At 47.0% G+C, this 24,203-nt stretch overlaps 1 protein-coding gene across 3 annotated transcripts in view; it reads right to left on the bottom strand.

Moving 5' to 3' along the window:
* The window catches only part of LOC133341281 (ADP-ribose glycohydrolase MACROD2-like), a 182,832-nt gene that overhangs the window by 145,182 nt on the left and 13,447 nt on the right, over positions 1-24,203 (bottom strand). For 2 of the 3 annotated variants that reach the window (XM_061549788.1, XM_061549789.1), the window contains exons 2-3: positions 12,653-12,796; positions 10,993-11,112 (exon numbers count right to left, since the gene is read on the bottom strand). In XM_061549788.1, coding sequence (XP_061405772.1) covers positions 10,993-11,112; positions 12,653-12,796 — 264 coding nt within the window. The remainder of the gene's footprint in view (positions 1-10,992; positions 11,113-12,652; positions 12,797-24,203) is intronic. The other variant, XM_061549790.1, reaches the window with a different exon arrangement.

Raw genomic sequence — 24,203 nt, 5'->3', positions numbered from 1 at the left:
GTGCGAATGTTTGGTTTATATTATCGCGTTTAAAAACATGTGAATCCATTCACTGCACAGCGAGTGGACATCTCATGATTATCAGAATCAGTATGTGTTTTATATATATATATATACTGCAGGAGGAATCCGAAGAGCTATAAGGCGCTTTTCCCACACATCTCCAGTAGGGTCACGGTGTAAGAACGTGACAACGACAACGAGTGCAAAAACACGACAGGCAGTGCAAAGTACAGGACAGGAAAAAACAAATCACTCAAAAACATGCAAATAAAACGATACAATCCCCAACCTACCAGGCATAGCCCACGGATGTATTAGCGCCACGCGCGGAGTCATGCGGAACCCTCTTTTGGATGTGCACACGTGGCTCGTGGGTAAATCCGTCCTGAGCAGTGGGGGATTGAGAATCACGGCCAGAGGGTGATCCACACGCGGCGTGTGTACATCAAAATCTCTCTAGAAGAACGGCTCGGCGAGGATGTACAGCTGTGCATTAATGTTACAGTCACCGTTCACAAACAACCCCTCTGAATAAACACATTCCTGCGGAGGGAGCTGGTAGGAACGTTGGGTTGCTCGGTCAATGGCCAGGGTCAACGGCGGCGTGGTGTATTCCGCAAATATGGCCGACTGTGAGGGCGGGCACAAGCCGGCGTGAGTAGGTTAAACGTTGAGTTTTATAAGGGCACCACGGGATGATCAGCCCCTCCCTCCCCACCCAGCCCCACCCCACCCTCCCCTCTCGACCCAGCCCCACCCCTCCCATTTTTTGATGCACGACGGACGGACACAATAATCCCCTGTGGGCTGGAGGAACCAGGTGGTTCCTACCAGTATAATAGTGAATAATGTCCAGCTCCTTGTCAATCCAATGCTGCATCAAGGCGTCCCGATTCCGTGGTGGTCACGGGGCTTGTTTGACTGAACTTCACGGTTCCGCTCAGTTTGGGGTTTCTAAAAATTGGGGCCCTGGAACGTTGCAGATCACTCGCCACCGATGTTAGCTGTGGACGAGAATCAAACTCCGCTGGCCGAGTGTGTAGCGCCGTGCGTGAACCATTATGCCACTACTCCCCTCCTCCCCCAGCGCCTCTTGAAAGTGAAAAGTATCGTAACACGGTAATTGTTTGGGTAACGGTTATTCAACTCCGGCCTATAGATTAAACTTGTTATGCAGTATATTGTTCACAATATAAAGCAGTACTTTTGAATAATTGTTGTAAAGTATACACCCACTGCCAATCGAGTCGCTGGAATATCATCCGGAGAGGATGTTACACACGGTTAAGTGCTTGTTAGTCCCCGTTGTTACCGACTGTAATTTCAAACGCTAAATTACCATCCCATTCTTCATTCTCATGCCTCTGAGATGTGGTTCCGTTGTGCTTTGTAGGCGATACTGTTCAAATCTGTACGCTCACAAAATGGTTGGGTCTTGCCCAGCTTGCTTTTTCATCACATGATAAGGTTACTGACAAATTACAATAGCAGATATTTAACAAAACATTCCGGAGTTTGTGTCACAACATACTGCAGCAGGCCTCCGAAATATCTATATCCCTAGACAAATAATACCGATTTCCTTGAAAGATTTCTCTTGAACTTACAAGACTAACATTTACTTTTTTCTTCTTTCAAAAAAATACATTATTATAATCTGTTTTGGCATACAGGTTTGGCGGTACGGACTGACAGATGAAGACAGAGCAGTGGCGCGTTGTGAACCCATAAGCGCGTGTTCCATTCCCAGCTATGGCGAGTAATATCTGAACTGGGTCATGGGCTCTCCTACACCATTCACCAACTGATGAGCACGGTGTGAAGTATGGTCGAACAACCCCCATGACTGACACGACGTGGGGAAGAGACTTTATCCAGCCAAGGATCAATCCGTGGGAATGTGAATCGTTTCGATTCACGTGGGATTTTAATTGAGTACAAAGTTAATTTTTTTTTAAAACTACAGTTTTCCTGCTGTAGTTGTCTCACCTGATGACGACTGCTTGTGTTGCGATCAAAACGTCGTCATCTATTATTTTTTTCTACCTACATGACTTTACCGAAAGAACCAAAGAGTAAGGATTCCTGCAGTCACGAAAGCTTCAAATCAAGATTTCATTTAAGACATTTCAATTTAGAAAAAAATACACATAAGCCATTGTGGTAGAGTGGTTGATTTTTTTGTGCGTTTAGTTTCTTGTCCCCCCCTCCCACGCACCTCCGATTAGCACGGTTGGCTACATACGGTGCGAAAGAAGTTCAACATACGTACAACCCGACAACGCGAGCTCCATTGCTGACGGCCACGGCTACCATGAGAGTGGGTGAGCAATGTCTGAAACGGTCCCGAGTACCCTGACAGTCGAAGCATGGTCAAACGAGACCCATGACTAACCACACTTCATTGGGAGGAGGCCTTCATCCAACAGAGGATTGGCAAAGGGCCGAATATTATTTTCCGCATTATTTGTTGCAGATGCCGTTCCATTCGCCAATTACACGCAAGAACACTTGGTCATATAGGTTGCCCGAACAATTCACAGTTGTTGAAATATAATAAACGCCTACGTGTATAGGTGTACAGTTCCCCCCCACTGCGCAGAGAGCATGAGACACACCATATAAGCAGGGCCATCAGTTCTCACTTTTACTCAGAATCGGAATTCCATCGTTGGCTTTGCAAATTATCCGTGGCACGTTCGGCACAGAGCTTGTGACCAGAGGAGTGTTTTTTTATGTTGTTGTTGTTCCCTACACCCGGCGTTACACAGAGAGAAACGCCTGCACTCGCTCGCACCACCACCACCGCCACCTGTTATGCATCACGGAGGCTACAGGACACAGACACAGCCCCATTGCCAACTGCAATCATGCTCACCAATTTGCCCGTGCAAATTCTCACGAACGCAAGAGAGAGCGGGTGCTATAAAAGAGGGGCAACATGGGTAATGCAACACTGCGGAGGTTAAGGGAGCACGGAGTCACTTGGGTCTTGAAACTCTTTCAGGAGACCAGGTTTCAGACCCACTGCCTGGGCACAGCGGGGAGACCTGTGGGTCCATCTCTGCTGATGTCCCAACCCATCAGCGTTAATAAAAGTAACAACCAACAGTGTTCAGAGTATCAATTTCAAGTGTGTGCTCACTTTGCAAGAAAGAAAGAAAAACTCCCGGAGGAATAACGCATTTGGAAATGTAGTCTTTCCGTGTTCGTTAAAATTTAAGACAAAACAAGCGAGACTGCCCCCCACCATTGCACCGTAGACACCAAAGGGATCGCTAACCTGATATGACCAGCACAAGCCTTCCGTACAGGAAGACCAGGAAGACGCAACCCACAAAGAAAATAGCTCTCGTTTTTCGCAGATAGCCAGAGAGGCCGCGTCTGTCTTGGGCCGTCGTCACACGCAAGTTTGAAGACGGCGATAAGGACACACATGCTGTTGTGAGAGAGGCCGTGTGCTATCAACCACTGCATTACCCATGCCCGCCCCCGCGAAAAGCAAACAAATTGAAAAAGAAGAGCAACGCAATTGGCCCTAAGTACTTAACCGCGAGCTAATGGACTAATAACCGAGTTGTAAAAACCACCCCCCAAATTACAGAATAAGTGGCAATGGCCATTTTTAACTAAGGAATGAAATAAATCTCCATTGTCATATTTATTTTTGGAGGGGAGGGGAGTAGATGGGTAATGCTGTGCGCTACAGCACATCGAACAAAATTACAGGCAATAAACATGTCCTGGCCACATCCTGTTTTTTAGTCAATTACACAGGAAGGCCAGGGTGTGTCTTTGTGACCCCCCTGGAACTCTCAAACAATTAAAGCCTTCCTGCCTCTGTGTCCATTACAGACGCTGCTGCTGCCACGTGATCTTCCCCCACCCGCTGTTGCAAGTGAATCATGCCGCCAATGGGCATCAGACGCCGCGCGATTAATCTGGGACCGGCGCACGAGTTTGCAGGAGGACCCCGCTTCTCTCGTTTTCCTCCAGCGGAGGAAACGGCACTGCCTTCCCCCCCCCCAACCACGAAGCAATTCGGACGCTTCCTGCCGTGTCTCTGACAGCGTTGCCGTGTGTCTCCGACACACGGCAACGCCGGGCTGCCATGCCCACAATTCTAGCTGCGGCACGGACACCGATGCGGGAGACATTTTCGTACCTGCGCGGGCAGCGTCAGCGCCGCGCGATGTGGCCGCAAAAAAACACGATCGTACACAACGTGAAGGGGACGGCTTACGAACGCCGCATTCACTAGAAGCGTGGACACGGATGGGATCTTCTTTGAACTGGGTTTTAGTAACACGGGGGGGCGGGGTGGAGTAGGGCGCCAGGGGTGGGGGGGGGGCACGCGGGTACCAGTGGCCTTGATTGGGGGGCCGCCACGCCTAAAAAGGTTGAGAGAACCAGTGCGGCCGAAGGGGCTCGGCCAGTTTGGAGACTTGCTTTGGAGGTTTCTCATCAAGCGCCAGATACACACGACGATGATGACGAAAATGAGAGAAACACATCCCGTTGGCGATTCGCCCTGTCGTTGACGGTGGTGGAAGACAGCGGCGATGTTTTGCAGCAACAACAACAATAAAAGCACGATGAAAATCGACGGCCTCCGACGTGGCAGTTCTCAGTGCCCTCACAACGGTGCTGCTTTTGGACGCAGGCTTTTGAGAATCGCGCAAAGAATGAGCCATGGGGAGTGTTGTGATACCCACCCACGCGCGTAGGAAGGAGAGGAGAAACTCCTGCTGTCGGTTCAAAAACTGCCAACAGGAAGAATGTACGTGCAAATCATAGGAGTTTACATGGATAGATTCAGGAGGAGGGATAAGTAATCCGGGTGAATTCTGCAGGATTCATATTCAATCCCGACGATTCCACCAGAGCCAATTCTGGAATTAATTGACTGGCATTAAAAACACAGCTACGGAAGAATCATACAATGGAATGGAATTCCACAGCGACTCTGTTGCCAAGCTGGTTTCGCTAAGCTTTTAATGTGCTTAACTTAGCTAAACACACGCAGTGTCAGCAGCGCAGCGTGGCGATCCAGACCGATTCCACGCAGCCAGAACTGGCACTGAAATGCACAGGAAGTGGCGCACTCGGGCAAGAAGGGAGGTCTGCTGCCCACGGAGTGCGGGCAGCCGAGCGGAAGCCGGAGTGGGCACCGTCCTTTTCCCGCACCCACGCACGGCCGGCGCTGCACGCAGCAGCTAAAGAGCAAATCAACCAAGGCTACGGACGCCAATTGAATCGATATCGATTGACGAATTGAAGCATCGTTACAACCCTTAATTGAAACGGGCAGTTCATGGCTGCACGGCGTCGTCGTGTGTAGATCAATACGGGCTAATGACTTCCAAACACTAACATGAAGGCAGGCTCCACCCTGCGAACCATTACCGCGACGTCGCACATGAAGAATATCGGGCGGAGGGGGGGGGTCAGCATCAGCCAGACGCTGGGCCCAAAGTAGCAATTTCCTGCACAAGGTAAAAGTCGATTCTCGTGGACAAAACGACGGGGGTTCGCACTTTTCATTCGCGCACGCATGAGCAAAAATCCCAACATGCACGGCTCGTAGTCACGCGCACTCAGGACTCCATTTGCGGAGGGGCAAGCAGCAGAAAAGTGGCAAAAGTTTCACCGCTATACAAATATATATAAAGGCTATAAGACTAGTCTAGTGGTCGGCAAAAAACGTATCATTCAAAGATGACAGGTGAAGGCGAGTGATATAACTTTCAGACGTTTCCACAAAGTGTTGGCTCAGCTGTCACAAGAACGTTAAAGAATAGAGTGAAAGTCCTCCTATACGCCCCCCTTCCATTATCCGTGCGTGCTCATCCTATTATCTGCACTCAGGCACATAATAACAAAAGTGGAAGCCACAGCACATTTATCCTCTTATCTGCACGACGGGGGAGGTGGGGGGTGTGGGGGTTTGTCTTTGACACCATCTGACCGAAAAGTGGTTTCTCCAAAATAAGTAAATCACTGGATTATCCAGAAGAAACTATTCTGAAGAGAAGTAACTCACAAGTGGGAGCAAACCTCACAGCCAAAGGGTAGTCATCTGTGCAGATGCGGATACAGACAGATAGCAGCGATCTGCCAATATCACCCCGCATATCTCAACTAAACTACTTTTCTTTTACCAGGTAAGGCCCACTGAGCTATATAGGTATCTTTCATAAGCCACCTGCCCACAAATTATAGCTCAACAAAGTGGCTTATCCACATGGAAATGTATCAAAGCCAAATGCTCTCAAACGCATGTTTCTAAATGTGGGGGGGGGGAAAACCAGAGGATCCGGAGAAAAATCCACGCGACGACGGGGAGAGAGAGAGACGCAACCTCCAAATAAAGAGCAGGCGTCAGGATGGGGATCGAACCAACGACCTCCTGCATACCAGGAGAGGCAGTTAACATCTCACCACCGTGGCGTCACCATTACAAACAGGCACACGTTTTGCACCGAACCCAGACCAAACGCTGCAACGCAACGCTGGTTTCGTGTGTGGGGCCTCAGGGCCTCGCGCGTTTCAGGGCTCATGCACCGACATGTGTTGGGTGTTGTGCAGGTGCAATGATAACTATCTTGGCGTGCTCCTAATTAGCAACCTCCCCCCCCCCCCAAGCAAGAAGAATTAAGATAATTGTGCTGCCAGCTGGGCTGTAGCGGCACACCGCTGCTGCTGCTGCCGGTAATGCCTGTCAGGCACTTTTAGAGAATCGCTTCGATACTTTAATTATAATTTAACATCTCATTGTCAGAGTTACTTTCGTACAGAGTAATGAAATACCCGTGCCGACTTCGGAGCTGTTGAAAACGAGGATTAGAAACAAAAAATCCTCGGCATGATTGAGAGGTGCGCGCGTTTATTCTCGAGTTTTTTTTTTATTACATACGTACATAACAACCCAGCAAAAGGCCAATTTCTTATCGTCCTGTCGGTATATATATTCTAAAAAGCATCGTGTAATCAAATTCTGGACCCAATCCACGGAGACGTAAGGAGAAGTACAAGGGACATGCGTGTATCGATGATGACATGTGCCAAGGCGCCACTCTCCTCGGTCTGGCGAAACAAACGGGAAGTGATCGGCGTAACTCCGGCGCATGCGCGTGCGTTTTCAATCAGCCGCCGCGACACGTAGAGCAGTTGTGGCGGCGCCGAAATGCACACGTACAAAATCACTCCAGCCACTTAAAATTCACAGCTGGATGGCCGTGGCAATTCGACGAACACCACCGATCCATCTCTCTCCAGCGGCGGCGCGGCTCAATTGCGCATCAAGTCGTCGCCAGCACGGACGATAGCAAAGCAAACGCTGAAGTCACCCAAAATTAGCTTTGGTCGCTAAGCCAACGCTACCTTCACCGCCGTGTGAATATTGTATTTGCATTTTCTGGAGCGAGAGTGAATTACCTGCGATGGCAAGCGGTGGAAAAGATCGTCACAAGCGCACACAGGCGTTCAATTTGAACAAAAAATTATTATTTAAAAGCCACACGAACTGCAACACCATAAATGTTGACCATTTCCCATATACAATCATACATCGCAGACAAGCATTCAAAAAAATGTAAAAAATGTACCCCATGTGTTCTTTTCATGCAAGGCAAACACAAAAAAACACACAATAGAACTCTAATGGAAGAATGTTTTCCCTCTTTTGAATGTAGGAGGGCTGCTTTGGCAGTGAAGACATTTTCCAAACTCTTGAGCAGACTCAGTAATTCCAGGATGCAGCTGGTGCCTCAGATGTACGCGCTTGTGTTCTTTCCACCGAGGGTCATTCGAGAATTATTTTCTTTATTTACCCGCCGCATCATCGCGAGAGAGGCGAAGGGGACACTCTGCGGATTGAAAACTCAAGTGCACAGCCGCTAGAGCCATGCACTTTTAAATCTCGATTGAAAACCAATTTCTTTAGAACTGCTTGTTGCGTTGTCGTTCCCCAGCACCTCCGATTAAGCACGGTTGGCTACGTACGGTGTGAAAAAAGTTCACGCGCACACACATACATGCACAATGAGTTGGGTCAAGAGGCTGCAGGCATCAGCTGTTGTCCTTTGCTACTCCACATGATTTATTTAGCAATTTACCTACCTATATGCACTGCTAATTTGTGTAACTCTTAAAACCAGATGATATCTTTTCTAGTGAATAACCTCAGTGCCACACCTAAGCAACGCATCATCCGTCTCATCCCTTTACATTGAAGTTCTGTAGACCGGAGATGCGGCTAATGTTTTCTTGAATCAATCCGTACGGAGATTTGAGCAAACCCTTTGCATCCAAGGGGCTTTCTCTGGGCTCTCTGGTTTCCTATTACAAGCAAAGCACTCACGAATAGAATGGAAAAACAGCCGCCAGTGAGAGCCACCCCTGAAAAAGCCACGATACTCCGTGACATTTCCCTGGATAAATAGAGTAAATTATTATTTCATGGCTGTGTTTGTGCATCCTTTGCTGTATTCGTTTCACACAGCACATGACACGATTTGTGCACAAGGCTACGACCAAAAATAAATAAGACTGGACCGAGACAATTCAGTTTGATAGCCTCAGCTCTGTCACCAGTGGTTGAGCAATGCTCCTGTCCCTCATAGTTGTAAGAATAGTTTCACATTCAATTGTGTCAAGCCCAGCTCAGACGACACGGTCTAAAGGCCGCTGGCCTTCAGGTGGTCCCAATGGCGGTAGAGCAGCAGTGGTTGCGTAACACGGACCAGTGACAGATGATGTTGTAGGCAAATGTCTTCGCCGTCTACAATGTCACGTCCCAAATAAAAGGACCCAAACATCGCACCTCATGGCTTTGAAGACAATGGTGCTCCATCAACCGCGTCAAAACATCAACAGCCCGATGCGTAAATCTCCTCCTTGAATTAAAACTTAAAGACACAAGCCCCAAGCAGCGCGACTGCAGCCATGTAACGCCAATGATAGATCACACAGTGAAGCACTGTAGTCTGACTGGCTTTCTTCAACGGAGTAGAAAAACTACGCAAATTCTCTCCTGAAGCCCTCTTGTAGTGAGCAGACCACGGACGTTGTCATTCAGCTCATGAACATTTTGCCATCATACGCAAAGGGCAAGTGTCAGATTTGAAAAGTTTGGATATTTGTATATTTAACGACGATTTTGTATCGTCGGATCAGTCGCACGACGTAACGATCCAACGCCGTTTCACGCTAACAAACGTGACGTCACCAGGTTGCCACTTGCTCCCCTGTTGGAAGGGGGGGGGGAGTAATGTAACTTGTGTAACGTCATTTCCTGTGATGTCATACTTTCGGAACAGTCTGAATAAAACCAAAACTGTCATATCGGGCGAACTTTCGTATCTAGGCCCGATTTAAATTAATCAAATTCATTTGTATAGATTCAAAAAGTCAGGAACACAATCCCCAAGACAGACTGCGTCTTGTTGTTTTCAGCATGGCTCTGCTATAACGTGGAGTTTCAGAACAGCAGCGAAACAAGTTCTAATCCACGCGCAGATGCTACTGTGTCTGCGTCCTGAATATAATTAGCGGACGAATGTTAAAATAAATATAATTTTAACAGTCAACTCAGCTTAGACCAACTTAGAAATTATACCCATGGACTCTGAGAACCTTGAAACAAAAAGCAGTGTACACATAATGAACCCCATGTGTGTGAATTAATAACTAAATCAATACAATAACCACATTAAATGGTAACAGAATCTACCAACATTACAAATAAGTTACCTTCATAGTGAAATGCTGCCACCTTGTGGGCAACATTAATAGGCCCTAAAATCTCTTACAAAATTACTGCAATTTAAACATTTGCGCCAATAGCAGAATCAACACCAAGCCCAGCTGCCTTTGTCTCTGCAGCTACAAATGCTTACACACGGGCACCAGGTGCTCATCTCAGGCTGAACTTACCTAGAAGAGGCCCACGCCAGTTTTACATTTTAATTTCCACCCGTCTTGTGCACACAGCTAGTCCCCAAGCAGTGATTAATTCCTCGATTACTACACGTTATTTATACTCGGAATGCATGCTGCCTTACCATGCGTGTAAGAAGGGATTATTTTCAATTCACCCAAGACTTACGGGCAGTTTCTCCTTAAGCCAATGGTCAGGACAAACGTGACCGATCGGCCGGGGCGGTACAATTGAGCCGGAGACGGATGAGATAACAGCACAAATGAGTCGCTTAACCAATGAGATAATTCGCACGCGAAAACCAGCCGCTACAGAGAAAACGGCGAATACAAACTGCAAAAGCGAGATGGTGTAGCCGAGACGCTGCGGGCAGTAAAAACAAAGCAGAGACATTACGGACAATGCAGATGAGAACAGCACAACCGAGGCGGTACAAACGGAGACGGACGCGACATCTGACGTGGGCCCAACGGCCAACAGTGGATCATGGGGGTCACTAGGATTGACAGGTAATCGCGGTGCACCACAGAGCCACAGCGAATTAAAACCGCGACGGAACATTCTCACAGTCGTGCCACGCGGTCGGCCACTCTATCGCCACACGGCAGACTCGGCCACCTCCTCAAGACACCCGCCGGACAATTAACCCTTTCCCATTCTGATGACGTCCGTGTACTGAATCGGAAGGAAAACTTTCAATGAAACAACTTCATCGGCACGCCGAGGCCAGGCGGGAGGGCCTGTGGCGCAGTTTTGCACCAGCTACCGTAGTGTGCGGTCGTGTCGCTACAGTTCTATGCGGCGAGTTCAATTTATTTAAAAACAACGGCTCTACATCTCTCCAAATAAAATTAAGGTCGAACCGCTCGCGCGTTCCGAGGTCCACTGGTGAACGGGGGGACAACACCCACCCTGCAACTTGCGGACGTCTGAGAACGGGGAAAGGGGGTTACGAAACAGTCGAGAGCGCGAGCGCGGTAACCAGCCTCAAAAGCGTGGACCGTTCCGCGAAGCCCCCAAACGTGTGGCAGCGCGTCCCCGGCACTCACCCGCATTCACGATGGCGTCGATTTCCAGCAGGGTGATGTCGCCCTTGAAGAGCGAGACCTTGTCGTTGATCTGATGGTTCACCTCGTACTCCCTTCCACCTACAGTTGAAGCACACGTTTCTGATAGAGCACATTTCATCGAAATCAAATCCGCGCGCACGCGTAAACCGGTGGTCAGGCATGGGCAGAGAGTGGGAGCGGCCACCCCTGTATCCGTTAACGTGTTTAGGCAAGGCCTGCTGCTGCTGCTGTGGCAGGCCCAGACAGACCACGGAGCCTTAACCAATCGGTGGCAGTGCGGGGAGCAACGATCCAGCATCCGGTCAGGAGCATCAGTGCCCAAATAACGAGTACCACTTCATTTCACCGAAGACGAATGGAAGTCGAGTTAAAGCTAAGTTACTAAAGCGTCATTAAGGTCATGAAAATTTTATACGAAAGATTAATCCCAGGTAAAAAGGCACTTCTAATCAGCAAAAGTATAAATTAGGGCAAGTCCTCCGTAAAACGGTCATTCACCTGAAGCGCTCTCCGATAAACATTTTCCTTTTGTGAGGCAGCGTTCATGAAAAACGTGACATGTTGTTGTTTCTACATCATGGGACCTCCTTTGCCAGTACCAAAATATGATAATACGTTTTTCCCCTTTTATCTGGCAACAAAACAGGTGTTAAGATGTTAAAACACCAAACTGAAACCTTTTACAAGGAATCATGTCTACATTAACCACAATGCTTGTGGTCAGAATGCAAAAAAAACACTGATAATATATGCATTGTCCTTGAAACTGATTGGTCCATACCAGAGACAGCTTTCTTTTGAGCCTCGTCTCAAACGGTGTTAGAAAGCTGTCTCTATATAGATAATGCAGTGAAGCCACTGGGGCGCTGTGATCCAATGCTTGGCCAAACCTTGAAAGTGTTTTTTCGTCACGAATTAAGGGTTCTAACGTGTCCTGGGCAGCCCGGAACACACGCAGCCTGAGGCTTATGTATACACAAGATAGCTACTTGCATATTGGGTTGCACACCATCCTTGAACCAGCAGGTGTGTACATTGGAGCGTACATTGGAGAGGCAACACAACGTTTTTTTCTATTCGCCTATTGTCAGTGGTCGCGAGGGAAATGTGGAGTCTTCCCTGCATGAAGCCGGTTCCTTCCCACAGCTCGGGTTCGCAGCCCACTTCCCCCCTCTGTAAAAATCAACGCGGCATAGCAATAGGAGCCGTTCTGAAGGGTTCAGATATGCGTGTCTGGCGCTGCGACAAGTTCCACTGTGGCGTACAATGCTGCGTGCCGGCTAATTTCAACCGCCGCACATATCGCATTGAAACAAAATGGGATTTTGTCGGCTTTTTGGGGGTGTGCTTAGCTTTGTTTCTTTGTCGTTGTGAATATACCGGTAACGCTTTGTTAAATCTGGTCGCTTGACAAAGCTCTCGGTATGGAAAAATCGTTTCAAAAAAATAAAAAATGAATCTACAATCTACCCAAGTTTCCTCTGCCCCCAATCAATAACCTAACAAATTATCCGTCGCTGAAGTTTGCACGCTTTGGATGCACGCCAGCCAACGGGCCTCGCTGGTCACGTGACCCAGCTGTGGGATATGGCTTCCGACGCAGAGTCTCGCGTTCGCTCAACAACCACCGGCACTTTACCTGGCTTTTCCAGCTCTGTAAGTTTGTCTTGGGAGTGGAGCTCCTTTTCCGACCACTTGTCCAGAGACTTGAGCATGATGTAGTTGCTACTGCACTTGTAGTACTTCCGCCTCTCCTCCAAGTCCTTCAGCTTTGTCAGCTGGTCTGTGGATGTCACAAACATGGGTTTTTAGCGGCTAAAGGGGGGTGCTGCAGACAAATCCACTGCGAGACGCATGCTCAACTCCTTTTGCGCCGCACGAAGCCAACCGTGCTAAACGGAGGCGCGGGAATTGTTGTACCCGAATTTACCAGCCATCTCAGCTCTCCACCACATTCACCAAGCCGCACTGAGCAGCACCCAAGTATGGTCAAACAACACCCGTCACCACCATCACGTGGGGGGAACTTCACAGAAAAGTGAATTGACAAAGGGCTGTCAATTATTCATGATTATTTTAATAGCGTAGAGGGCCTTGTGGAAGGTACGTCGCAGATCTGACTCGCTAGGGACTAAAGTATAAGCGGACCTTACAAAAACTATTGAAGGATGTTTTGTTATTTTACCAGGTTAGGCCCACTAAAAGCTAAAGCTCTTTTTCAGAAGCTCAACAAAGTGGCTTATCATCCAGTGGAAATTCATAGCAGCCAAAAACTCTAAATGCACGTCGATTCTAAATTTGGAGGGAAAAACCGGAGGACCCGGAGAAAAATCCATACGACCACAGAAAGAACATGCACACTCAAAACATACAGCAGGCGTCTGGGTCGAGATTAAGCCCACGACCACCTGCATACCAGGCGAGGGAGTTAACATCTTGCCACCATGCACAGAGGTTTCTGGACAAAACTGAAACGCAAACCGCTTCAAACGCGGGGAATATTTTTCACTGCGATGTAGAAGTACGCGGAAATACACAGTGACATTAAGATTGCATCGCTGCTTGTGAAAAGGTTGCCATCTGTTGACTTGTCACCGCCATACATGTGTAGTGTAGCACAAGTCGGAGACGAGGTAGTTGCAGGAGGCACCTTCTTTATCACAACTCTCTTTAGTTCTAGCTTTGAAGCTTTCGTGACTGCAAGGATTCATACTCTGTTTTTTTCGGTAAAGTCACGTAGGTAAAACAATCAATAAAATAAAATAAATGAAAACAACTAAATTAAATCACGACGTTTCGGAGGCAACACAAGCTTCCTTCATCAGGTGTAAAAAAGGCACAGCAAAATAACTGTAGCCTTTTTTACACCTGATGAAGGAAGCTTGTGTTGCCTCCGAAACATCGTGATTTAATTTAGTTGTTTTCATTTATTTTATTTTATTGATTGTTTTACCTACGTGACTTTACCGAAAAAAACAAAGAGTATAACTCTCTTTAGGTTCAACAGGCTCGCCTCCTTCCTTCTCGTTGTCGTACAGCCCAGCCTAGACACAAACCCTAACCGCGTTACACCGACGCGTCGACCGAGACAGCCAACAACTGTCCGGCCGTGCAATTATCGAGTGAAGGTGGCAGCGACGATGGCGGCTAAGACGACAGCGACGGCGAGATGAGTGCCCTCCCAGAACCGGCAGCCCAGAACTCTCACTCTCCGCTGCTTTTATCCTCCTCGGCGCGGCCTGGCTCCCTTCTCTAACCCACTAGTGGGTTCCAGGGGCTTCCCGATAAGGTCTTTGGTGACCCTTGCCCCAGTTCCTCCGCCCTGCCGGCACACCCGTGTATATGCTCAACGGCGTGTGCGCCAACTGGCAAACGCAGTTGCACTGCTGTACAGCAGTCGGCGCTATGTCACGACACATGTAACGATCCATAGATTAATGAATAACAGTCAATTGTTTTGCTCGCAACACGTACAAGAATTGGTTCTTTGTAGTTATGCAATTAAGAAGTCAATTGCACGCTGGTGGACTTAGGCAAGCTGAGCGAGACTGTGTAAACAAAACACGGCTAAACGATTCAGACACTGGCAACACATACGAGTCAGACAATAATTGATTATTGAATAGAATTGACCACGGATTGGGAAAATATCCATTAAAAATTGTAGGGAGGTAAATCACTACATTCCTTAGGTTGATGGCTGCAAGGCGCGCCAAATAGATGTTACATAACATGAACACTTTTAGTTTTATTTTATTTTATTTGTATTCACTTAATTTTTTATTAATTTTTTTCTATCTACGTGACTTTACCGAAAGAAACAAAGAATATGAACTCTCATATTTATTTACAAGTGATGACATCACATTCATCCCTCTATTTAAGAAAGAAACAGGAGGGTTTCCCCACAAATCTGGCTGTCGCCTGATGATGCTGGTTGTAATTACTGGCAAAACGTCGTACTCGAATTGTAAATGTTGTGGTTTTACTCTCCAATACACCGGTGTGCTGCAATAGTGACGAATTGGCATCTTCTATTTGCGTGACAAACATCACCAAATGGCTGTGCCGGGTGGTGGCGAGTTCAAATGACACTTTTATATTTACGCGATCTAACCCAAAAACATCTATTATGGACTAATTTAACACATTCCTGCGGAGGGAGCTGGTAGGAACGTTGGGTTGCTCGGTCAATGGCCAGGGTCAACGGCGGCGTAGTGTATTCCGCAATTATGCCCGACTGTGAGGGCGGGCACAAGCCGGCGTGAGTAGGTTAAACGTTAAGTTTTATAAGGGCACCACGGGGTGACCAGCCCCTCCCCACCCAGCCCCACCCCTCCCACCCCCCACCCAGCCCCACCCCTCCCACCCCCCACCCAGCCCCTCTCCACCCTCCCCACCCAGCCCCTCCCCACCCAGCCCCTACCTCCCCACCCAGCCCCTCCCTGCACGACGGACGGACACAATAATCCCCTGTGGGCTGGTGTAACCAGGAGGTTCCTACCAGTATGAGTTGTTTCAACATAGCAGCGACCAGTGACCACTACTGTCTCACGCCGCTAAGTGCCTTCAGTGTGGCATGAGATCTCTTTGGCCGCTTTATTAGACCCGCGCGACACATGTCATCATCTACGTTTTACATGATTCAGAGTTTAAGTTGTAATAAAACTGTTAATTTACATCTGTCGTCTTGGGTTAAACAATTTTCGTTTAGCTTTTCTTCAGTTCAAATCTCTGCTTCGTTCCACGTAATTTTAAATTCTAGTTTTATCATGAATGTAACGGCCCATGTTGCGTTTACCTCTCTACCGTTTGTGACAAGGTCTCTTCTGAAAAATAAATTAATACCTCAGGTGGGCTTTACCTGGTAAGATGAAAACATTTATTTAGTTTTATTTGTATATTTTTAAGCGATTTGTTTACCTTTCCTATACTTTCCACTTCTATCGTGTTTTTGTATTGTTTGCTGTAACGTTCTGACCCGCCCCTACTGGACATCAGAGAAAAAAATAGCTTTGTAGCTCTTAGTATTCCTCCAGTATCAATACATTTTCGGATTCTCTGCTGTAGTCAAGCGGAAAGGCCACGACTTGCGAGGAACAAATCAGTGTTGTCAACCGCATGCAGATATCGCACATCTGATCGGACCACTCAACATCCTACGCAATGCAAGGACAAAGGTAGAGGTGCAGCCCCCCAATTGCTTACCCACTGCTGGGGAAAGAGCCTCGACTAGACGGATCTCGTAAGAAGATTTTCTAGAGCCGTAGTGGCCAACTGGCGTCTCCAGGCACCCCGTGCGGCTCTATCGAAGGGGCATAACGTAGAACATACGACTATCACAGCAGTAGCAAATAGATAATGAATTAAAGTTGTATGATGTGGATGATATATAATATATACACTTGGATCTTTGCAGAACTCACAGGTACTTTTTGGCTCTGGGTCTGTTACAGGTTGGCCACCACTCATCTAGAGGATATTTGGCCTACTCTTCCATTTGGGTCAGACATTCTGAAAGAGACGGGAGGCACCCACGCGTTACCCCTCCACGCGCGACCTGCCACTCGAATAACCGTGGTGCACCCATGCACACTGCGGGTTGGACAGAGACGGTGGGGAGGGGGTAGTTTCATACATTTGCACCGTTATTTCAACTGTCGTGCCAGGGGAGATGGAATCGAACCGGCGACCTGTGGACTGCAAGTCGAGTATGCCGACCACGACACCGCTTTGGCAGCAATCCCCCACAATGCAAGATTAAAGCAGAAATGTAAAAAAAAGTGTCCGTCAGTTATTTCAGCTTCTGCAATTTTCTCAGTCTGAGCCTAATGAAGGATTATATTTCAACGAGTGGCCAATTCCGTTTCGGTTATCGACTGGAATGCAGGTGCATGTGCGCACTTATTATTATTAAACTGTCTCCGGTGTCTGACCTAAAGCTCTCGGCTCAGAATCTCTTGAGGCACCAGCTCAGTGTCCCGACTCAGCCAATTAGCTGGCCTCTCTTGCCAACCAGAAACATCCACGGCCCTAGTCCCCACCAAGATAAATCTCTCCCTTGACAAATTGTAACACACAACTCTCATAACTGGTCCATGGGACACATTATCTGGCCTGGAATTGCTTTCCAGCTCCAAAGTTTAAAAGTTAAGGTCGCAATCTTCCGAAGGGATGTCTCTCTTCCATCCCCAAAGACAAAGATCCCCCGTATAGCCTCAATAAACTGTTGGGGTAAGTGCTGTTAGCGAGTAGCACCTATGAAGGTCACCAAGGCACACAAGGGGGTTGTGGTTGGCCAGCAACATGCCCAGCCGCCTTTGTCTCCCCAGTGGCAATGTCTTTACACATGGCACCAGGTACTAATTTGAGGCCGAGTCAACCTAGGGGAGGCCCAGGACAGGTTAAAATATTTATCACCGGTGTTGGCCGTGAGCGGAAATCTAACTAGGGTCGCCGGGTTCATGGCGCAGCGGCGCTAACTGCTGCACCACCGCTCCCCACTTCCATCCCCTCGCCTCTCCCCATACCCCCCCCCCCAACTCCTTCCCGTCCCTCCCTTTCAGTACTCCTAAGCCCCCTCTATCGTAGTCAGTCATTCCTCAGCCCTTGCATGCCCCTGCCAATCAAAATCATATCTTGTCACCGTTTTTTTTACTACGTTAAGCACATTGAGTGATGGCGCTCTATAAATATATAATTTGATAAGGGCGCCTTTCCCCATCTCCTCTCTCTGCTTGCTTCTCAAAGTAACCACACACACCAAAAAAAATACAATCGGAAGAAAATCTAATCGGTGCCCAAGTTCTCCACGAGAGGGCACCAGGAAGCCTAGTTAAGAATTGTTTTAGTGTCGCAGGAGCAGAGGTCGCAAACGGGTTTTGATTTCTTACCCGTTCCCGGCCGCACCAGGGTCGCAAATGGGTACCGTACCCGTACCCGGCTGGGTACGGGTACCCGTTCCCTACCCGTACCCTACCCGAAATGAGTGACAAACGGTTACTCACCAGTGACTCACGGCCTACCCGTACCAGTACCCGGCCGCACTAGGGTCGCAAACGGGTACCCGTACCTCGCCGGGTACGGGTAGCCGGGTATCGGGTAGGGTACGAGTATCGGGTACCCGGTTGCGACCTCTGCGCAGGAGGTCTCATTGTACAGGGTGGCACAAAAGCCAGGACACGTCGGGTTATTATTGTATAGGGTGGCACAAAAGCCAGGGCACACAGGGTTAATTATAATTACTATAACAAACCACATAGGGATATTTAATCTATTTAAAATGTTCCAACTAACCTTCATTAACATTCATCTAGAACTTTTTAGGATTACAGGTGCAATATTTGAACATTCAAAAATTATGTTTCGTCTCAATAGATCCTGACTTTTGGACCACTGTATATACAGCAGTTTAACATTCTGTAATTTAACCAGGCAAGGGCTCTTATATTCATAAACTTTGTGTTTGTGCAGGTGAGACCAATTCCTGATTTTATGGTAAAGAAGCACAGTAATTATACGGTGTTTGGACAATATCGTTGCGGGTAATGTCTACATTTTAGATATCGCATCATAAAAGATACAAAAACCGACTTTTTCGCAAATAACGTCACGTCATCTTCACTTTGGGGTAAAGAGCAGAGGTGGGACAAAGTCATTGTTATGCAAGTCCAAGTCGAGTCTGAAGTCATCAAATTCATGACTCGAGTCTGACTCGAGTCCAAGTCACATGACTCGAGTCCACACCTCTGGTAAAGAGTGATTATGTTATTGGTAATTCAATGAAAAACTGGCCTGTGAAAAATTAAGGCCGAAAGGTGTATTCTTTGGGTCTTTCGGTAAAGCTACGTAGATAGAAAAATAATAATAACAAATAATAAAATATCACGACGTATCGATCGCAACACAAGCAATCGTCATCAGGTGAAAAAATTGCGGGAGAGATCTACCCGAGGCAGGAAAAAAAATTATCCAATAATTTTTTTTTTCTGCCTCAGTAGCTCTCCCGCTCAGATCACGTGAGTATGAGCACTACACTTGTAAACAATATCGCAAAACGTGTTTTCCACCTCATTTCAAAGTAACAAAAATTGTACGCCATGTAGATTCTAAAAAATCGAGAGAATGTTTCGGTTTCGATTTAAAGCTTTTGTGACTGCAGGGATTCATCTTCTTGGTTCTTTCGGTAAAGTCATCACGTAGAAGGGAAATAATAAATATAAAACATAATAAAATAATTCTCACGACGTTTCGGCCACAACGCAAGCAGCCGTCCTCAGGTGAAGAACAGGTCTGTCGGAAAGACAGCGTCTCATTCAGACGCTGTGAAGAACAGGTCTGTCAGAAAGACAGCGTCTCATTCAGACGCTGTCTTTCCGACAGACCTGTTCTTCACCTGAGGACGGCTGCTTGTGTTGTGGCCGAAACGTCGTGAGAATTACTTTATTATGTTTTATTTTTATTATTTTATTATTTCCCTTCTACGTGAATTTACCGAAAGAACCAAGAAAAAGAATGTTTCGGATTGTATACGCCAGCAAATGGCAACGAACCAGCGCCTTGTTAATTCATGGCTTTTTAAATTGTAAAATCAAATATTAATCTGGGTGGAAAAATGTATTAAAATGTAAAATATAACAAGAACACATTTCAGAAGTGAAAAAAAAGAGCGTAACATTTAAAAAAGCAGCGCACTACAATAATTCATGCAAGAGCTTACAACTGCGAACATGTAAATTAAACAATTTCTCGAGTAAATATTCAACAGAGCTGCTGGATTTGGGCCTCTGGGCACTTGCAAAACATCTGCTGTTGAACAAATGCATTCAGAAACCAACTAGAAAATGGTAATAATAGCGATGTAAACAAGCTTGTTGGCATGAACAGGCATTGTGTTTTAACATAAATCATTTCTCCCACCATAACCAATACTTGAGAAAAAGCTCCCACCCACGCCCCCCAAAAAATAACATCTGCCAACAACGATTCATATTAAAGTGGGCCTTTCATAACAAAGCCCGTAATGTACACCTTCGTGTTCAACCTTTGCGTTCACCAATATGATCGCTTGTGCATGCAAGGCAATGCAGGCCGCACTTATCTTAACCTTTTGATTTATGTGCATGTGAATGTAAGTTATGATTCACTATAATTTCCTTGCAAGTGCCACGGTGTAAATCATCCCCGACGGTGATTTGCACAACACGACGTGGAAAGACGCCAAAGCTGCGAATAACGGGGCAAGAGGCTAAAATGAGTAACGCGACTTAGACGGGAAACGACACCCAAAGATATCGCACCACTCGTCGCGCTATCAATCGTCTACATCGCATTATTCGCCACTTCGATACCAATTGTGCGAATGGCACAGACAAACAGAAAAATAACGTCTCCCCATTCCAGAATCTCAAGCGACTGACAGGTGACTTCTACGTCCGTCCTGGTACTCCTCGACTCTCCATTTCCCTCCTCTTTCACAAACGTTCTTACGACCTTGCTCAATTCAAGCAATGCATCAATGCTTATATTTTACAGCGTAAATGGACCTGTGCTCAGCAACTGCGATTTTTTTTTTTAGAAAAGAAAGAAAACCCGACGCGTCTCACTCTTCAAATCTGTAAACGAGGAGGAAAATTGCAGCAGCAGACATTTGTAGTTGTTCATAATAAATGTTTCTGGGTTAGATCGCGTTATTTATAAATGTGTCGTAACCCTCCACCACCCGACACGGCCAATCAGGAAAAAAGTGTCACGTTGACAAAAGACAAATAGTTCACTGCTTTAGCCCACCGGTGTGTTGAAGCGTGAAACCACAACATTTACAAATTTTTGAGTACGACGTTTCGCTGGTAATTGCATCCAGCATCATCTGGCAATTCACCAGAATTCTGTCATACTCAAAAAAAATGGTAAATGTTGTGGTTTCACGCTTCAACACACCGGTGGGCTAAAGTAGTGAACTATTTGTCTTTTGTCAACATGACACTTTTTTGCTGATTGGCCGTGTCGGGTGGTGGAGGGTTACGATACATTTATAAATAACGCGATCTAACCCAAAAACGTTGATTATGAATAATATTGGTCGCAAAAGCCTACGTGTTAAACTGATTGGTAGCCGTACCGATGAGTCCTACAGAGAATGAAACTGGTCAACAGTTGTGTCTGTTTCACTGCTGCCTGATGGGGCTGGCACACATTTCCTCAATTTTTTCAGTCGGTAATTTGGATGACAAAATGGTCACAACGTTCAGTTATTTTGAGCTGGTGGTGTGGACAAGGCTGTTGCACACGCCATTCGCACAATAGCTATCTAGATTAAAAACTCACTTTTTTTGGAACAGATTTTTACGTTTAGTTGTTGTCCCCCCCCCCCACCTCCGATAATCACAGTTGGCGATGCACGGTCACAAAGTAGCTCAATAAACACATTCATACATACGTGCATGCAACGCACGCCCATGCTCGTCGTTAAATCTACGTCCCGTTGCGTAAACGACGACGCCGGTGGCTTGTGACATTTGCCTTCAAATGGCCCATCTTCAACCCACCACGAAACTGTGCGCTCTTCAGCTCCTTGAATGATGGGGAGTGACGGTTGTATGTGAGGCGCATAAATACGCAATTAATAATTCTGCTTCACTTTTCTAGATCCATCACAGTCGACACCTGATACCTGGGCGAACAGACTCGCGCTCCAGCCAATTTATTCTTTAAACTTTGATTCGTGGTTTTTTGCAACATTTTCAATTTCTTTGTTACGATTGATATTGACTTCATTGCTGTCCTTTAATTTTATGTTTTTTTTTTACTTTTGTAATGTTGGGCGACCCAGGTCACTCTTGAAAATGAAACTCGTCCTGGTCTCCTTGAGTTCTCGCCGCGTGGTAACAAAAAATAAACTTCAAACTTCATCTTCATGGTCTCGCCTCCCCACCCCCCCTAGAACATACCAGCTCAGTGTTACTGATCACTGGCACAATAAAACAACTACCGACCATCATTATCATCAGCCATACAAATGTGCCTAAAGTATAGCATATGCTTATACTGGAATGAACCTCCTGGTTACACCAGCCCACAGGGGATTATTGTGTCCGTCCGTCGTGCAGGGAGGGGCTGGGTGGGGAAGGGATGGGTGGGGCTGGGTGGGGCTGGGTGGGGAGAGTGGGGCTGGGTGGGGGGTGGGAGGGGTGGGACTGGGTGGGGAGGGGAGGGGAGGGGCTGGGGGGGACGGGAGGGTGGAGAGGGGCTGGTCACCCCGTGGTGCCCTTATAAAACTCAACGTTTAACCTACTCACGCCGGCTTGTGTCCACCCTCACAGTCGGGCATATTTGCGGAATACACCACGCCGCCGTTGACCCTGGTCATTGACCGAGCAACCCAACGTTCCTAACAGCTCCCTCCGTAGGAATGTGTTGAATCTGTTATGAAGATCGAAAACACGGCCAAAGTTAAAGTCCAAAAATGTATTATGCCGTGTAATAGTTTATGCTGGGCCAACAACACACACGGTTTCGACCTTCTCAACTTTCTGACTGCAAACTCAAGAGCCCTCTCACATCTGCACCACAACAATGATCTTTGATCGTTTCACTCCACAGGGAATGTCAATTATTCTGGCTTCTGGCAAACGTTTAAATATTCACCCCACCGGGGGGATGCAGGCAAAACTTGTCAGCACCGGCATAATTTCCAGCTTAAATTGCACCGCAGGATATTCATACGAGCAATCGTGGCCCATTACGTCAGGTAAAATACATTTTAAAATCACCCCATATTTTAACAATAACTGGAAAACCTGAAGAAAGCCATACCGAGACACAATTATCTATTATTCAGGGAAGACTAAAAAAAAGAATTAACACACGTACTGTACTTAATAATAATACAAATGCAGTGGTCCCTTGGTGTACGATACCATCGATTAACGCTATTTAGATTAAAGATCCGCATCCCATAGGGTGCCCTCATCCCGCCATTGTTTCGATTAACGATACGTTCTGACGATGTCACGCGGACCCAACAATTTCGGCCAATCAGAGCCCTCCTAAGTGGACTCGGCAGCAGACCTCAGCCAATCGGAGGCGCCCTTTTGTGAGCGTTTAGAGAGCAACTGGCTGCTAGATTTTCAATGTTGGATTGTGCGTTGCTTATGGAAACGGCTCTCTTAAACACTATACCCCATTCACGATAATTTCAGAGGGACCACTACAATAAAAAAACACATTCAAGGTACTGTCGTTAGTGTAGAGCGTGCAAGTGTAAATCAAAAGCACCACAAATAAATCAACGTCATTAGCGCTGCCTCGCTTAAAGAAACGTATATTATTGACCAGCTTTACTACCCGGCTTCGCCCGGGAATTGGATTCACCACGCCCGGCCGCCTTTGTCCCCCCAGTCACACACCACACCAGTTACTCGTTTGAGGCTGAGTCGACCTAGGGGAGGCCCAGGACCAGTTAAAATAATCGCCACAGGTGGTGGCCGTGAGCGGGAATCGAACTCGGGTCGCCGGGTTCGTAGCGAAGCGAGCTAACCGCTACACTACAACGCGTTACGCTTCCACGTGCGCGGGTCACGTGACAGATTTGACGTCACAGCTCACTTGCCGTACAAAAAAAAATATGCATTATTGAGCTCCCCCCACCCTAAAAAAATACAAAAGTGTATTTTTATAATTTGTGCATGGCGTACAGTCTGGAAAGTACCCACATGGCAAATTTCGAGTTTGTTGCATGTCGGGAAGTACGCTAAACATTTTGAACAGACACATATTCACAACTTTGCCTTTTATACATATGGAGATGGAGATACGCTAAACATTTTGAACAGACACACATATTCACAACTTTGCCTTTCATATACATGGAGATGGAGATATGCTAACATTTTCTGCCAATGGCCTTTCCTCCTCGGAGCCGAAAAAGGTCATGCCTTCGGGAGGGGTGGGGGAGAATTTGCAGAAAGTGAAACATGTGAACAGATTTGAAATGACATCAAGTGGTTTCCCCATTTGCAGATGTGAAGAAGCAAAATAAACTTCGCCGGTCAAACCTCGGCAACGTTCCGAGTACAATTCGACATGGAAAACAATTTGACGTGGCAGAACTGCATTAAGGAAGATTCGGTCCGGCATTTTTTTGTAACCGAAGTTTATTGCCACGTGCCAGAACAAATAGCACAGAGCTG

Source organism: Lethenteron reissneri, chromosome 11, assembly GCF_015708825.2.
Source record: "Lethenteron reissneri isolate LAM-NWPU_2019-01 chromosome 11, ASM1570882v1, whole genome shotgun sequence".
Taxonomy (NCBI): domain Eukaryota; kingdom Metazoa; phylum Chordata; class Hyperoartia; order Petromyzontiformes; family Petromyzontidae; genus Lethenteron; species Lethenteron reissneri.
The sequence above is the reverse complement of the archived record's forward strand: the minus strand, read 5'-3'. Positions and strand labels throughout refer to the sequence as shown.